The sequence below is a fragment of the Mchenga conophoros genome, linkage group LG20 (assembly GCF_057382185.1).
Source record: "Mchenga conophoros isolate Kocher_MC1m ecotype Shallow Benthic linkage group LG20, M_conophoros_male_GT1.1, whole genome shotgun sequence".
Lineage (NCBI taxonomy): Eukaryota > Metazoa > Chordata > Actinopteri > Cichliformes > Cichlidae > Mchenga > Mchenga conophoros.
Genome location: NC_140545.1, coordinates 22,354,465 through 22,370,610, shown reverse-complemented (window position 1 = coordinate 22,370,610; position 16,146 = coordinate 22,354,465). Strand labels below are relative to the sequence as shown.

At 38.4% G+C, this 16,146-nt stretch overlaps 2 protein-coding genes across 2 annotated transcripts in view; one reads left to right on the top strand and one right to left on the bottom strand.

Moving 5' to 3' along the window:
• LOC146550782 (adenylate cyclase type 6-like) overlaps positions 1 to 904 on the top strand; it is a 51,861-nt gene extending 50,957 nt beyond the window's left edge. The window contains exon 24 of the mRNA XM_085261079.1: positions 640 to 904. Coding sequence (XP_085117205.1) covers positions 640 to 768 — 129 coding nt within the window. The 3' untranslated portion in view covers positions 769 to 904. The remainder of the gene's footprint in view (positions 1 to 639) is intronic.
• A 6,450-nt stretch (positions 905 to 7,354) lies between these two features.
• spmip11 (sperm microtubule inner protein 11) lies at positions 7,355 to 10,244 on the bottom strand. The gene is made up of 4 exons (XM_085261080.1): positions 10,066 to 10,244; positions 7,781 to 7,957; positions 7,574 to 7,697; positions 7,355 to 7,490 (listed from the first exon to the last, which is right to left on the bottom strand). Exons 1-4 carry the CDS (start codon positions 10,154 to 10,156, stop codon positions 7,442 to 7,444), a joined length of 441 nt encoding a protein of 146 aa, XP_085117206.1. The 5' UTR covers positions 10,157 to 10,244; the 3' UTR covers positions 7,355 to 7,441.
• Between the last annotated feature and the right edge of the window lie 5,902 nt (positions 10,245 to 16,146).

Sequence of the window (16,146 nt, the reverse complement as noted above, 5' to 3'; positions counted from 1 at the left end):
ATTAGTCAAATAAAAATTGGAACTCAAAGCAGCTTACTATTTGCATTTTTTTCTGAGAGAAATTTATTGAGCAGATATTGAGCTTTTTAGTTGCTGAGTGCTTCTCTAAACTCAGCAGCCTTTTGCTTACTGTGTCTCTCTTCAGTTTAGTGCTGAAGTGTTTGTGGACAGTGGATTTCCCCCCCCTAAAAACTGGCAAAAGCTACTGCTAGCATTGTAAAGTTGTAAACGGTGAGATAAAATTTGTTTTAAAACTTTTATCTATTAGCGGGAGCTGAGACACTGTCTTAAATGTGAAAAACAAAACAAAACCAGAATATAATTTTTTTTTTAAAAACCCAAAAAAACCAACAAAGCAGGCCTCAAATATCTCAGTTTCAACATTTCACATATGATTTTTTTTAAAAATATTTTTGGTAAGATTTAGTGGTATGAGTGTTATTATTTACATTTTAACCAGCATCAATACGATTTAAATTAAAAGTTGCTTAATTCAGTTTTAAATGTAAAGATTTCTTGACTTCATTTTGTCAGCTTCATAATAAAAGTTTATCAGTGCAAAAACAGACGAAGAGTTTGAAGTGACTGCTTTTAAAATATTGCGCTCTTTTGTAAATCGTTGTGTACATCTTTTCACAGGTGACCACAGACCTCTACCAGGTGCTTGTAAGCAAAGGCTACGTGCTTGAGTGTCGTGGGGTCGTAAAGGTAAAAGGTAAAGGCGAAATGACAACCTACTTCCTGAATGATGGACCGCCCAACAGTTAGCAGCCAAGACAGCGGCAGCAGCAGCAGATGCTGGGATGACCCCCCCACTGCAAGGACACGGCACCACTGAGCGAGGACTCGCGGTGTGAGCGAGCGGCTAAGAACTAGAGACGCCACCACTTGAATCCCGAGCAAAGAGGGGAAAAAAGAGAAACTTTGAAGACTTCAAACGGAAAGTGTTCTAGATGAGAGGAAAATGTTCTCGTTTGACGGCCGTTTTGGATCCCGTACATGTCGAAGGACACGTGTTTTTCTCATGTCTAGCCTCTCTCTCAGGCTTCTTGAAAGATGCAAAGTCTGTTTATTTAAAACGCCTTTTAGCCTGTGTCAAAAGAAGATTAACGCTGTACATACGGCTACTTTTTTATTTTACTTTGGGTCTTTTTGTTCGTTTGTTTTCTTATTCTGTATTTTTTTTTTTTAATTTCACATGAATTACAAACAGGTACTCATGTTTTATTTCTGCATTAATTATTTATTTCGATCTCGATGTTTTGTGCAAAAAGGGTCCTTTATGAAAAAGTGTGGAAACATACGGGCACAAATATCCAGTCTATTACACGTTTTTTAAGTGTGTATGTACATGCATATTTGTGTGTGTATGAATATATGTATAAACTGAGGAGGAATATATTGACCAAAGACTAAAGTATTTACTAAAAGCAAGGCAAGACGTGTGGATATGTTCTTGCTAGAGTTAGCAATGATCTCCGCCTCTGTTATTTAAGCAGAGGGCCTGAACCCTCCGTCTTTCTGCCCAAATGCTGGCCACAAAGTCTGCTCCCTCCCTTTTTTAGACTATGTACAAAACATTTATTTCGTCTGTCATTCAGGCAGCAAAGAGCATATCACGAACCCTAAATTCAAACGCTGACCTCGATTGTTAAATTAGGTTAACTTAAAACTGACTAAAGACGACTAAGGATGTTATCAGAAGGTTATACCTGAGCAGTAAAAGTAGAGCCAGCCAGGATTTGGCCCCTCTTCATCCTCACTTCACATCCGATTGGTTCCTTAGAGCTTGAGCCGTTTTTTCGGCCGTGACAGTACACCGACATCGACTGCTCCTTCCCTTTCAGAGAGGTATTGTTTTGGTACAGATGGAAATGAAGGAAATTAGATCCGAGACCCGTTCCAGAGCCTTCGGGGGGGGAGGGGGAGAAACTTTGGATTTCAATGCATCGGTATCGCACAGCCTGATTCTTCTATGAAGAAGAAATAGATGAAGGAAATTAATATATATTGATTTTAACTGAATACTGTGCTTTGTAATCCTGAAGGGGCATAACTATTTTCACTGTGAGGTTTTTATGATACAATGAAACTGCTTTCTTGCCAAACATAACTGCTTTGAAGCATGTCTGATTGTGGTATCTGGTTTTCATTTTTGTTCGTTTTCAGCGTAGGGTATTTTGTATCACTTCTGTATCCATCATTTGTATATTCTTAATGTTGTTATTATTATGATGATTCTGATTAATTATTATGCTTAATATGATGACTCCATTCCGATGAAGAGGATCAAAGACCAGCACGCTTTCTTGTAAAATGCCAGTCGTAAAGCTCCAGCTCACTGGTACCAACTGATCAACTGCAGCCAATGAGTTCTGCTGTTCAGTCCTGATGTACAGTACAGTATTTTTAAGCTGACGATAGGTGTGATCATGTATAGTAAGTAATAACCATTAGCTGCCTTTGCAGCAGAGCCCAAGTGGTGTATGCTCACATAAGCATAGCAGTAAACACACACACATTTACAAATGAATCACTGTGCTTTTTTTGTTTTTTGCTCTTTTTTTTTTTTTTTTTTTTTAAATTCATGCCACTACTGCAGTATTGTAAATCTCAGCCAGGCTTTTCGGTGACCTCCACACACGTTAAAGTTCTCAGTGGTAACAAACAGCATCCCTCGTGTTACGCTGTTTAAAGAGGACAAGGTCGAGTTGGTAGGCCTTCACATATTTTCTCTCCTATTACACCCGCCTCAGCGGAAAATGAAAGCACTGATTGCTGAGTCTGATTGCCTTAAGTTGACATAAAACAAATCACAGATTAACACTAAATGGGAAGTGTGCTTGCTTTCCCTGCCTGGACCGCTAATGTTCGGGCAGAGAGAGAGAAAGAGGGACAAGGGCTCGTCGACATTATTATTATTATTTTTTACGTTAACTTTCTCATCGTTGTAAAGGTCTTGGTTCCCCCGGGCGCAGCTTTCTGTTAATTTGTAGGATCAGCCCTGACTCAGCTCTTCCCTCACACTTAGCAGTGGCAACCAACAGTTGATCACGTTTGTACCAAAGCCAGCTCACGCAGCCCTGTGCTTTTGGTCCCTCCTGTGCAATGATACTCGGGCTTGCGTCTAGAGGACAGTAATGCAACGGAGATCACCAACTATCACATGAACTGTGACCAATGAAGAGTGATTCGTATAAAGCAAAGAGTTTATAAAATGCACTTGAGTTTATTATAAAGATGTTCATTGTATGTATTCTATTTCTATTGGCTGTCCATAGACTTGTGTTGATTGTTAACTCTTGGGATGCTTTTGGGAGGGGAAGGGAAGAGGAGAGGGAAGGAAGGTTTGTCCCCATACTACTGAAACAGTGTTTTTGCTCAGGCCTGATGAATCCTTCCGTATTTGTTTTTGTTTTATTTGTATTTTTCCCTGAGTTGGAAGAGTTGAAAAGGGGATTTTTTTTTTGTTGTTTTGTTTTTTGCAAAGTTTTGAAGGACGAGAAGAGTTGAGGACTATGACAAAGAGAAAAATAACATTTCCCCTTGAAGAAAAAAATAAAAAAAAAATCAATGGCTGTTTTGTGTGACTGTATTTTTGCTCCTGATGCTGAATGTGACTCAGTCATTATCTTTGCTTTATAGAAACCTCCAGTAGTCTTAGCTTCCCTAAACCTTATTCTGCCAGAGGTTTTTTCCTGTTAAAAAGGAGTTATTCCTTCCCACTGTCACCAAGTGCTTGCTCATAGGGTGCTGTCTAATTATTGGGGTTTTTTTTCCCTCTATTATTGTAGGGTCTTTACAATATAAAGCACCTTAAGGTGACTGTTGTGATATATAATTAAAACTAAATTGACCTGAGTTCCTTTTTTGTAAGAAAAAAGGGTTTTAGATCACATTTTTTATGTAGGGGGACCTTAAATCCATCATTTTTATGTGTAGGAAACAAGCCTTCAAACCAAGGTATTCTCAAAGGTAAAGGGCAACAGCAGCAGGAAACATGAGAAAAGACTCCTGATGATCAGTGCACCAACATTATCGGCATATATAAGCTGCTGAGGGCAGCACAGTGGCGTAACGGTTAGTGCTTTTACCTCCCAGCAAGTATTTCCTGTGTTTAAATCCACCATCTGTTCAGGGCCTTACTGTGTGGTGTTTACATGTATTTCAGCTTCCTCCTACAGTCTGAAGACATGCAGTTAGTGGGGTTAATTGGTTCACGTAGATTGACCATAGGTATGAATGTGAATGGTTGTCTGTCTCACTGTGTTAGCCCTTTGAGAGACTGGCCAAGGTGTACCCTGCCACTTACCCTATGGGAGCCGGGATAAGCTCCAGCCCCTCTGACCTTTGAGGGTCAGATTCATTGACCTCAAATTGGATAAGGGGAAATAACTGGGTGGATATTACCGATTTCTAACTGTTGGTATCTGTTATGGCCACAGGCTTTTGTGCAAGGTTTGCCGTGTGTGTGTGTGTGTGTGTGTGTGTGTGTGTGTGTGTGTGTGTGTGTGTGTGTTGCAGGAGTTTCCTGGAAAACCTGGCCCTCCACACCCGGCCAGGGACATTTGAACCCTGCCTTTTGAGACCTCGCCCTGTCTTCACTCCGACTACTCCTTTGCTGACAGTGTTTGCACCGCCTCCATGCAATGGCAACCCTGTTTGTTTTGTTTTGTTTTGTTTTGTTTTATTTGACCTATTATCTTAATTCAGTTTCTAAACATACAACTGCCATCCATTCATGGCTTTGCACCACTGATACAGCCTTACATGAACCATGATTATTACTAAGTTTAATAAACCTTTGGTAATCCCTATTCAGTGGGTGGTGTGACTCCATTCTTTGTTGTGGCCTTTGAGGCAGTCATAATAGCACCAGCATGTATAACAGCCAACAAATGAGCATGAAGAGACAGGAGAAACCATTCACAGCACAAACACAGAAACTAGCTGACCTGAGTATAAACGGAAAGGGAAATCTTTTTATGTTTTGTGTTTCTCAAAGACATAAATTGTGACACGATTAGATTTCAGGGAACAAACCGTTATCATTCTGCTGAAGGATCCCAGTGTCAGCCCATACTGTACTGATTTCACTGCTTCAGCACTGGAGGAGGTAAATATATTTCAGACACATAAGAAATAGGAAGCCTCAGTCATCACATACTAGTTGGCAGTTTTGATTTCCAGTGCCAAACAGGAAGTCTTCAAGGACTGGGTTTCAGGATCAGTTACTGCAACTTGTGAACTTGCGGTCATGCATACTTTATGAGATGAATATATAAGAGATTAAATTCGCTCAAGCATGTGTTTATATTCCCAGATTCCAGCACAGAAGTGACAGAATCCCTCACCTGGTGTAACAGAGCTGAAACCTTTGTAGACTTACTTTCTGAGTCTACAAACACTGCTTACACACTGCTTTTTTTATGACTTAAATTGAAATATGTACTTTCAAACTTAATTATATTTTTTTTAACTGTAAGTAACCAACCTTAATTACCATGAGCATCTCAACTCTGAAAGTAATTGTAAGAGTTATTATTTGATTATTTTAGGAATCACTGCACTTACACATGGCTCCTTAACAAAGGGGATGTTGCTGACATGGTTTTGCTGTGGTGAAACCCAAAATCCACATCTTAAATCTTTTCTCTTTGTCTTCTTATGGGGCTGTTTTAATGCCATGTAAATGAGAACCACTGGTGAAAAAAAATCTTAATTTGTTGCCAAGGTTGGTACTTTAAAGAAAAAAAAAAACTGGCTAAAAAGGTGAAATTAGATGCCTTTTTTAAAGGCTTTGTATGACTTAATAAATGGAAATATTAAATAATGCAATACAGCAATGAACACAACTAACACATGAATTATGGTAAAACTTCAATTCACGTTAATCATTTTAAAAGAGCTCATTATCTTTAATTATGCAACTTTTTTCATACTAGGCAATGACATCACAAGAATATCAGGCGTGAGTTTAATGTAAGTTGTTTTGGAAGTCTTAAAACATATCAGCACGTCATGGCATGGAATGAAAAATGAACTGTTAGCTGGCATTATCTCTTTTCCTTTCAAAAAGGATGCTCCAGTGTATCCTCTGTGTAAGGAGGTAATACAAGAATCGCCAAAGCGACTCTAATGGTGACTATAATGGTGAGTTCCATTTGAAGCTGGAATTTCTGAGTTCCCGAGAGGAATTTTTAATTGCAATGCCCATTTATATATCAAATACTTTTCAAGATAAATATATATTTTTAGATGGTCCGTCAGCCCACTTCCACCATGTTTTTCCCACACTTTGAAATCTGAGGCAATGTTTGAACATGATTACCTCAAAAACCAAAAGCCTGAAATTTTCGCTGGTCTTTCTTACCATAAAAATAAATCATGACCTATAATTTGGGACGGATACATAAAAAAAAAATATCAGAAAATGCATTTGCCATGCAATGTGGAACAAATATGCAAGTAGTCTTGTAAAGTTCCATATTTGAGCACACAAAAAAGAAATTAACAATGCAAAAAATGACTAGTGGCAATCTGTAAATTGTAACTAAAACATGCAAAACATTTTCTAAAAATGATTTTTTTTGGTGATAAAAATTATGGAAATGCTCTTTTCATTCAACTTTCGTGCTGGATTTAGCAAATATGATACAAGTTATACCACAGAAACAACAATATCAGCAGATCTGAACAGAAAAAATATCCAAATAGTTTCCAAACTGTAATCAAATTAAAACTGAGACAATAACTTAAAATATATGTGTACTTTTTTCATTTTTCACACCCACTTTATATGCATGCACATTGGCCTGGAAGGGTCAGATAAGTCATACTGAGTTTAAAAAATAATAAGAGGCATTAAAATTCAACAAGTAAAAATAAACACAGAAAAAAATATTAAATGTATTGAAAAAAACTAGTAACTCATCTGAAATGACTAGTCTTCAAGGAAAGGTTGCTGTGTCCAGATGATTTAAACACAAAATTATGACAGAAATCAGAGATAGTTGCCCAGAAAATGTTCTAAAAATTCAATGATCTGAGATGTAAGGACCCTTATTGTTAGTGATGCATCAATGGCCCTGTACCTTACTATGGAGTAAAGCAAATCCTGTTTTTCCTTGCTTTAACAAGCTTTAACTGAATACCCTTTTGTTTTTCTCCAATGAGCAACCCTCCAACATTTTTACACCTCCAAAAACTGGCTGAGCAGTAACTTTCTACAAAGGCTTAATACTGTACATGTCATTCAAAGAATTACTTAAATGTAAAAAAAGAGAGCACACTCATTACAAAAATAGGCTTAACACTATTGCATGAGGCAAAAAAAAAAAAACCTCTAAAAGTGTGCATGTTGTCAGTTTAATTTCACGTTTTCACATCATGTTTGTTGCTGTTTTTATGTGTGAGGTAATTTGTGTTACTGCAAAAGTTTTCATAACAGGCTGAAGTTCGGGTCCGTCTTTAACATTTCTTTAACAAACCTATGAAAGTAATAAAAACAAGTTCACTCACATGTTATAAAAAATAAAACAAAAAAATTATTTGATTTGAAAATGTTACATACTTGGTCATTTCGCTGTTCTTTCGAGGAAACCGTCTGACTAGCATCCATGGCTCAGGGTTCTTGGACACCATCCAGCCATACCTCTGGCTCTCTGTCAGAGGCACCATGTAGAGCTGGTTTGGAGCTGGAGAACAGAGGAAACCAAGGCTCTCATTGTTTGATGCAGCTGTTTACTCATCAACATTCACATCTGTTATATTTACTCACATCTAGGTGTTTGAAGCCGCTTAATCATCGCTTCGCATCTCTCATGGCTCCCATTGTGTATGTCAGTGCTGTGGGGAAGAGGCTGGTCAGAAAGTTGGCAGTCCTCTACACATCTGAGGTGTCTCGGTTGTTCTTGAAGAGAAGGTGGCATCCCGGCTTTGATGTTGCTGTTGCCATCTGTAATGAGATATGTTACCACTGCTGTTACAACTAAATATGGTCTAATAAAGCTTGTCAATGGCCCTAAAGGACAATATTAAGTTGCCTGCTGCTACAATCAATCTAATAGAGCAAATTTGGGGATTTGACGGATATACATCAGGGATGTGCAGCAACTGTGTGATGGCATCATGTCAATATGGACCAAAATCTCTGAGGAATATTTCCAGCGCCTTGTTGGATCGATGCCACAAAGAATAAAGGCAGTTCTGAAGGCAAAGGGGAGAAGCAATTACTGAGTGTAATTAGTGTGAATGCTTGAAAAGCATTCACAGTATTGTTCTTCTAATCTTTATTATTATATTTTATTCTGTATTCCGTACGTTTTTTGAAAGCCTACTCCTTCAAAACCGTTCAACTTAGAAAAACCATTCAAACATCGTTAGATTCCTATTATTTTGGACAACATTGCTTCTATTTTTCTCATTTTTAACATTTATATTTTTAATTTTATTCAACTTTATTCAACAAAAATTTCCCATGTATTTCAATGGGGAGACCCTTCAAATTCTCATTCAACTTACTCATTTTGAAACTCTTACTACTTCCACATACGTTGACATAGAGCCACCATTCAAACTTTAAAACGAAGACAAGACATTCAACTATTGAACTTGTATTTATCTTTTCAATATCTATTATACTTTTTCTTCAGTTCCAGTTTAAGTTTCATGATGTTTTTTCACCCGTTTCAGAGTTTATAATGGGTGTGTATGGGACGGAATGTTGGGGCTAGAGTGAGAGAGCTCAACTGCTAGAGTGAGAGGAGCAAAAAAATTAATCTTAAAATCTTTTTTAAAACTGCTGCTGTGTCCGCAGCGTTTGCTCTACAGCCGCCATTTTACCCTCAAAACGTAGCCATCGCTGTCCTCTTTCATCCAATGTGTTTACTATTGTCCTAGGTGTTATGGTTCTTTCATAAATGTCACCAATGCACAGCCTCCTCCCTCCAATTCTTCCATAGACTCTAATGTTAAAATGGCTCAGAAGGTTCGTTTGAAAATCAGAAGAGCATGGTGTCTTTCCACTGTCACCACGTCCATATAATAAGCTCCACAGGCATGAAAACTGAGAATTAGGTAGACTAGACATTGCTGTCGCTCACGGTGAAAGAATTTTGTCAATACGACTTTTACTTTTCATTTGGGAGCGATTTGTTTCGGCCTGACTTTTCTGTTCATTTTAAGCAGCAAAAGTGAGGCGCATGTCTGTGTACGTGTGTATGGAGCCATTGGGTGCGGTCACTATAGCAACCAGGCTCACACCTGCCTGCTTAACGAGCTCTGCCTGCCACTGTACCAAGATTCATCTTAAGCACTTCTCTTTCAACTGCTGCTGTGTCCACAGTGTTAAAGCCATCATTTTACCCTCAAATTGTCGCCATTATTGTTCTCTTTCCAACACCGTATCTTTCAAAGCTCAGGCATTTAAACTTTTTAAACTGTGTGGATCAAAGTGGAGGGATCACATTTGAGTCATTCAGTGATTCAAAGAATATGACCTTTTAATATTCATTCAGATGTTTTCTGACTCTAAATGTTCTTTTCTCATTTCTTAGGGTTTTCTAATTTACATTTAAAACATTTTCAGTTTTTTTCCAACTCCTTCTTCTGTGTAACCTTCAGCTTTTAGCAGTTCAGCACCTTTGTTTTCAGGTTAAATTCGGGTTTGTTTTTTTTTATCTCATTCAAGATTTTTAACTTAAATTCAGTAATTAATTCATTTCAGTGCATACATTCAGATTCAAGCATTCACACTGCAGTTTCTTCAGAAAATGCACTTTCTAGTTTAATTCTATTTTACTGACCAAATAAAAAGTCAAAAGATTGTGAAAATAAATTAGGTATTAATAAATTAAAATCAAAGTTCATGGTGTAGACATAAATCAAATGTCTACACCATGAACTCCAAATACAGACTGCTATCTTTTATTCTTTTTGAAGAGTTTTGAAATTATGAGCCAATTTTCCACGTAGCTAAACCTTTAGGTAACTCTAGGCCAAAAGACAACCAAGCCCCGCTTTCAGACCTATTGTTCACATAAGCGAAAGCAAAGCTCTCCTTACCGTTAGGATTAGACGGTCCCCGGGGATTCAGTATCATTCTATCGCCTATCGGGTTCTGATAACCCAGGTATGTCAAACCAAAAAAGGTCATAACGTTGCAGTTTGTCTGCCCGAACCTGCCGTAGAGACACACCAGAGACAAAACCCCCTGTAAATAAACCAGAACTTTCCGTTTACACATAACCATGGCAACAAGCCCCGCCTACCCGGAACCAACTTAATGATAAATAACTTGCTAGATTTCAAAGATGTCTGGTGCGAGTTAGGGCTGTCGTATATCTGTTGGATTCACATCATTACAAAGAAAAAAATCTGTAATCATATTGGCATAAAAAAGGTTCAGTTAGAAAAGACAAAACAGATAGTGATTATAAAATTGTGTTTCGCTAACGTTATGAAGAATTTCTTTTTACTACTGATACTGCTATATCTCAAAAGCAGTAAATTTAATTTCTAAGGGTTTCTAAGGGTTCAAAATTCACTGTTCTACAATTTTCAAATAACTCTATAACTAAAATCTGTGTGGACTGTCACACATTTAACATTTCACACAAATAATTTAAACCGCCTGGCATGCAAAACAATGTCAGGAAGTCAGAAGTAGTTAGTGATCTGTAAATATTTGGTCCAGATCACCTGAAGGCATTTAAGCACAGCCAGTTCCCAGATGAAATAAAACTAAAAATACGAGGTGTTTTGCTGTATATATCAACAAAATTTTAAAAGCCGTTGATTAATGGGTAAAACCCTATGTAGAAAAAGTAACAATTTATAACTCAATGTCTTTATAACTCACTTTTAGACTAACAACTTCACCTATGATATCTTAAAGGTTAGAAATGCTTATTTCTAATAATGCATTGATATACACTGCATACATGTTATACAAAAATAGAATATTTGCTGTATAATGTTATTTAAACTGTGTTTGTGATCTAATTTTATATACAATATTAAAAATAACTCTTGCAGTAAAAGATAAAAAGGATACAAGTAAAGTGTGAAAGCAGTAAAAATCCAAGTTAAAAGAATAGAAAATTAAAGACAATTAACAAGCTAAGACAAGAGACAGCGAAGAAAACATGTAAAAGCTGTGGAATAAATAAAACATCTCTTCCAAACGATAAACCGGTTTGAGCAGTTGTTGTTCTTTTTGATTGATTAAATTGTTTCCTACTACCAGCCAAATTACACGTTCAAAAAACAATAATGGATGGGTTCAACACTTAGACCCATATAGGGATATGGGTAATGTGTAAGTGCTGATTAGAATTTACAATATAAACATTGTGTTAACTGCAGTAATTGTTCTGTAGATCATTATTTTCACATATATTTATTTTATATTATTTGTAAACACTTCTTACTCCATCATAGATGAAAATAAATATCATATGAAATCTGGTACATGGAAATTGAGTTTAATAATATACTTACTATAACAAAAAAAAAGCATGCTGGTGGGTTTTATTTAAAGACCATTCAGCACATTTGCCAGCAATAAATGATTTTCTTTATGACTTAGTAAGTAAGTAAAACTTTATATAATTGCTTTCTTAAAGATTTTTACTGTTTTCTCTCATTTTTTTCTGCTCTGTTTTATGTCAGCACTACCTTGTGCTAATCATGTGCTTCTTCAGCCATCAATTCACCCGATCAGTAAAGTTAGCGATAACCTGCTTTTTGAGTTTGCTGTTCATTTCATACTACATCATTTACAAAGCCCCTCCACAAATGGCCTGTATTTGTATAGCGCTTTTCTAGTCCCTAAGGACCCCAAAGCGCTTTACACAACCTGTCATCCACCCATTCACACACACATTCACACACTGGTGATGGCAAGCTACATTGTAGCCACAGCCACCCTGGGGCGCACTGACAGAGGCGAGGCTGCCGGACACTGGCGCCACCGGGCCCTCTGACCACCACCAGTAGGCAACGGGTGAAGTGTCTTGCCCAAGGACACAACGACCGAGACTGTCCAAGCTGGGGCTCGAACCGGCAACCTTCCGATTACAAGGCGAACTCCCAACTCTTGAGCCACGATCGCCCCAACCACCATACCTCCCTTTGGCAGTGTGGGGAGACTCAGGGGACTCATCCTTGAGCATAATAGCGTGTTCCCAGATTCTTCAGGTCTCAGCTGTTCTCCTAGACTTTACCTTAAAGAGGAGCTCAAGCCTCAACTTCAGAGGCCTCTCCAAGATTCCAGGGCACCGGGCGCAAATGATAAAGACCATAAAGGGAAAGTAAAATGGACTAAGAAAAACCAGTTTAACCAGTTTGCCGGTGATTGTATCTCCCTCCACTGTGATCTGGGCAAAGACACACGAGCTCTAAAGTGAATAACCACACTGGTTGCTTTTTTCATGACTGCAGACACACACTCACACAACAGTGAGTGTCTGCAGTCATGAACATTACAAAACATGGTTTAGTCTCTGTAATAGTTTGGGGTCCACTCACGCTAGTGGTGTTGGGGATCTTGTCAAAATTGATGGAATTATGAACGCAGAAATGCGCCGTCAGATTTTGATCCACCATGTAATACCACATTAAAGCATCTGATTGGAAATTGCTTAATTTTTCAGCATGACAACAATCCCATACACATTATCAGTACAGTAGAGGTATACCTGGATAGAAAAACAGAGTGGAATCCTATCAGTGGTCTCTGGGTCATGACTGCTTCAATATTATTCAATATTAGTGAAGCAGTCATCTGTTATCTTGACAGAAAATGGAACAAAAGGCAACCAACATTTAAAGAAGAGCTTTGAACGTCCTTTAAGAAGCCCAGAGAACTATTTCTAAAGACTACTTAAAGAAATGACAAGAAAGCTTGCCTAAGTGAGTTCAGGCTGTGTTGAAGAATAAAGGTGGTCATACCAAGTATTGGCTTTCAAGTTAGAATTATACAAACTCTCTTTTTCCCTTACATACTGTATTTCTATGTGTGTGACTCGAGATTTTGCACAGTACTGTACCCCTTGTTAAAAATCTAGTACGGGTTAACTTTCAGTTTGGCTCTGACAGCTGTTTGAAACGGATGTTTTGGCGTTGTCCTGGCCTCCCGACCACCAGTGTGATCATAGTGTTTCATAATGAGGCCTGGTCCGCTCTCCTCAGGATGGTCCACAGTGTCTTACACACAGCTCCTGCTGCCCTGCTCACAGAGATCTTACTGGAGGATGATGCCAGCACAGATGGTGAGTGCATTCACAGTACTGCATGATGAAGCTGTTGTAATTCTATTCACACTGCACATCAGTGGTTCTTCAAACCTTATTTTACTGTCATTGCTTGCATTTAAAACACACACTTTACCTATGAAGAAAGTACTTAGAAGATTATTAGGAATATTAGCAGTAAAGTGTGTTTGCTGGACATGTATATTGGCAGGTATATTGCTTCTGAGAGGACAAAAAGACTGTGACATTAATTGATCTTTTCCATATGCAACCATTTTCTAAAGCACATATCCAATTCCCAGGTGCCATCAGATCCATTATTCAGAAAGAGAGATGCTACACTTGGGCTGGGTTACCAGGTCATCACAGAGAAACAAGCAATAATTCAGATCTCCGGCCAATTTAGAATAACAAGTTAAACTAAGATGCATCTCTTTGGTGGAAGTAAAGATAGAGTCAACCCTTGGAAAGAAAAGCGTTTGGGCTTCTTTAAGTTGCTTGAAGACGTTTCACCTCTCATCCAAGAAGCTTCTTCACTTCTGAGGTCAAATGGTGAAGAGTCCCAGATTTAAGCCCCATGGGAGTGTCGACCCAAGAAGGACAAATGATCCTAATCATTTACCTTTACAATACCTAATCACATGAGCGAAGGTGTGAAAACAGGTGTAGGTCACAATCAGCAATCACAATAAGGTTTCAGGTGAACTCATTGTGAGACCTTGCCCCACCCTATTAGGTGATTTCCTGAGGTTAAAAGGCCCAGGATGTTAGTGGGGGTTAAGGCGTCTTTGAAGGGATCTCAAAACTGGATTATAGATGGCAGACAGTTTGTGTCAGACCCAGCCACAAAAAACTAGTTCATCCCAAAGACAAAACTCCTTGTCTTCAAGCACAGACACTTTTCTTTCCAAGCTCCTTAGACTACGATGACTTGACCTGGATGACTGAGAACCTTTACAGACATTATTCAACCCATAAACAGAGAGGCCGCAGCCAGTTGAACCCACACCCGTTTGCTGCAAATACCAACCACCGTACCACTCTGCACCACAAATCTCTGCTCCGAAAATGTAATACTGCTATCTACTGACACACTAAAGTAACTATTTTGCCACAGTCTAGATTTATACCTGCCTGTACACACACACACACACACACACACACACACACACACACACACACACACACACACACACACACACACACACACACATATAAAATATTGGGACTAATGATGAGCAGATGGAGTTCTGAGGAGGTGAGAATTTGGAAATATCCTTAAAGGTAAGAGACAGACTACAGACCTGTCCACCTGCCCTGCTTTTTGTTGTGTTTTTGTAAGAGCATGCAATACAGCTATTTTTGAGTTACCTCATCTTCTGAGTCCTGCACTTTGGGCTTATTCTGCCACACAGTAACTCTTTACATTTCCATGTTTTCTCAAACTGAGCCCGTAGTTGGAACAGGAAGTAGCAAGTTTATGTTTCCTCATTCTTATCACTTTGTATCTAAATAATGCATTGTTCTTATTTCCAGAACTTGAAGAACCCCTCATCAGGCAAGTGTTTGACAGTATCTGCAGGAACTCTGATATTAACTTTGTGCAAATCAGCCCAAGCCAGTCAAAGCTGGATCTTCATCAGGGACTTGTCATGGATTTATGTGTGTGGACTCTTCTTTGAGGATGTGTATCAGCTGTGGTGTGATCCGTGTTTAAGTGTTGGTCTCCTACTACAGTAACTCAAATTTTTTTTCTTATCACAAAGAAGGATTTTTGTCACTGTTTGGTAAATGCCCTCTTGGCTTAATTATTTGTACTGCTGAGCCTCATGTTAGTTCCACCTAAACTTTGAAAAGACTTTTAGTATAATGCAAGTGTTGTGCACTTCTTCAAAACAGTTACACAATGTTACACAAGTCTATAAGGCCGGAATGAAAAAGGGGAATCATTATAGTTGCTCTTTCTTTCACTAGTTATGTATGCGCATGTGACTGCTGAAATAAAGGTCTGTGAATATTCTGTATTTTGATTATAATGTAAGTCCCCTCCAACCAAAGACTTAACAGTTGGCTCTCTTGCACCAGCCCCCTACTCTCATTAAAAATCATAATGTCGATCACCACTGCAAAAAAGAAGGGACTCAAAGCAGATTCCTGATATATTCCCACCCCACCTTAAACTCATCTGTCAGTCCTACCACACACCTCGCAACTGTTTTGCTTTCCCCATACATGTCTTGCACCACCTTTAAATACTTCTCTTCCACTCTTGACTTCCTCATGCACTATCACAGTTCCCCTCTTGGCACCCTACCATATGCTTTTTCTATATCAACAAAGACACTGTGCAGCTTTTTTTTATACTTCTTCATCAACACTCTCAAAGAAAACATTGCATTGTTGGTGCTGTTTCTTGGCATGAAGCCATATTGCTGCTCAGTGACCATCACCTCTGTCCTTATAGCTTCAACAGCTCTTTCCTATCTGTTCATGGTATGACTCATCAACTTTATCCTTCATAGTTACTATAGCTTCACACATCACCTTTGTTCTTGAAAATCAAAACCGGTACATCATCATCTCATTCTCCAGGTTAAATACTCTGCTTAAGAAGTCCATTGCTCTCTACCTCCAGTGTCTACACAGTCTCTAGAATGTCTTCTGGTACAGACCGCCTTTCCACTCTCCCTTTTTGCATTTCCTGATTCACTAGCTTTCCTCCATTTGTCCTCTTCTCACTCTCATCTTCTTTCATGAACTTTGTTTGAGAAAAAAAATTATTTATATAACCATATAATTCCAGTATTTATAAATACAATTATTGTCCCGATGGGCTCTTAGTCATTAATATTTATATAAAGGTTTCATTCAGATTGGAATGGGGGTGCAG

What these genes read in the sequence shown, in the direction of transcription:
- spmip11 (XM_085261080.1), bottom strand. Translation starts at nt 10,156, where the DNA reads ATGACCTTTTTTGGTTTGACATACCTGGGTTATCAGAACCCGATAGGC. An exon ending in GGGACCGTCTAATCCTAACG is followed by an intron (nt 7,958 to 10,065) that starts GTAAGGAGAGCT and finishes ATCTCATTACAG; the next exon opens with ATGGCAACAGCAACATCAAA. An exon ending in GCGGCTTCAAACACCTAGAT is followed by an intron (nt 7,698 to 7,780) that starts GTGAGTAAATAT and finishes TCTGTTCTCCAG; the next exon opens with CTCCAAACCAGCTCTACATG.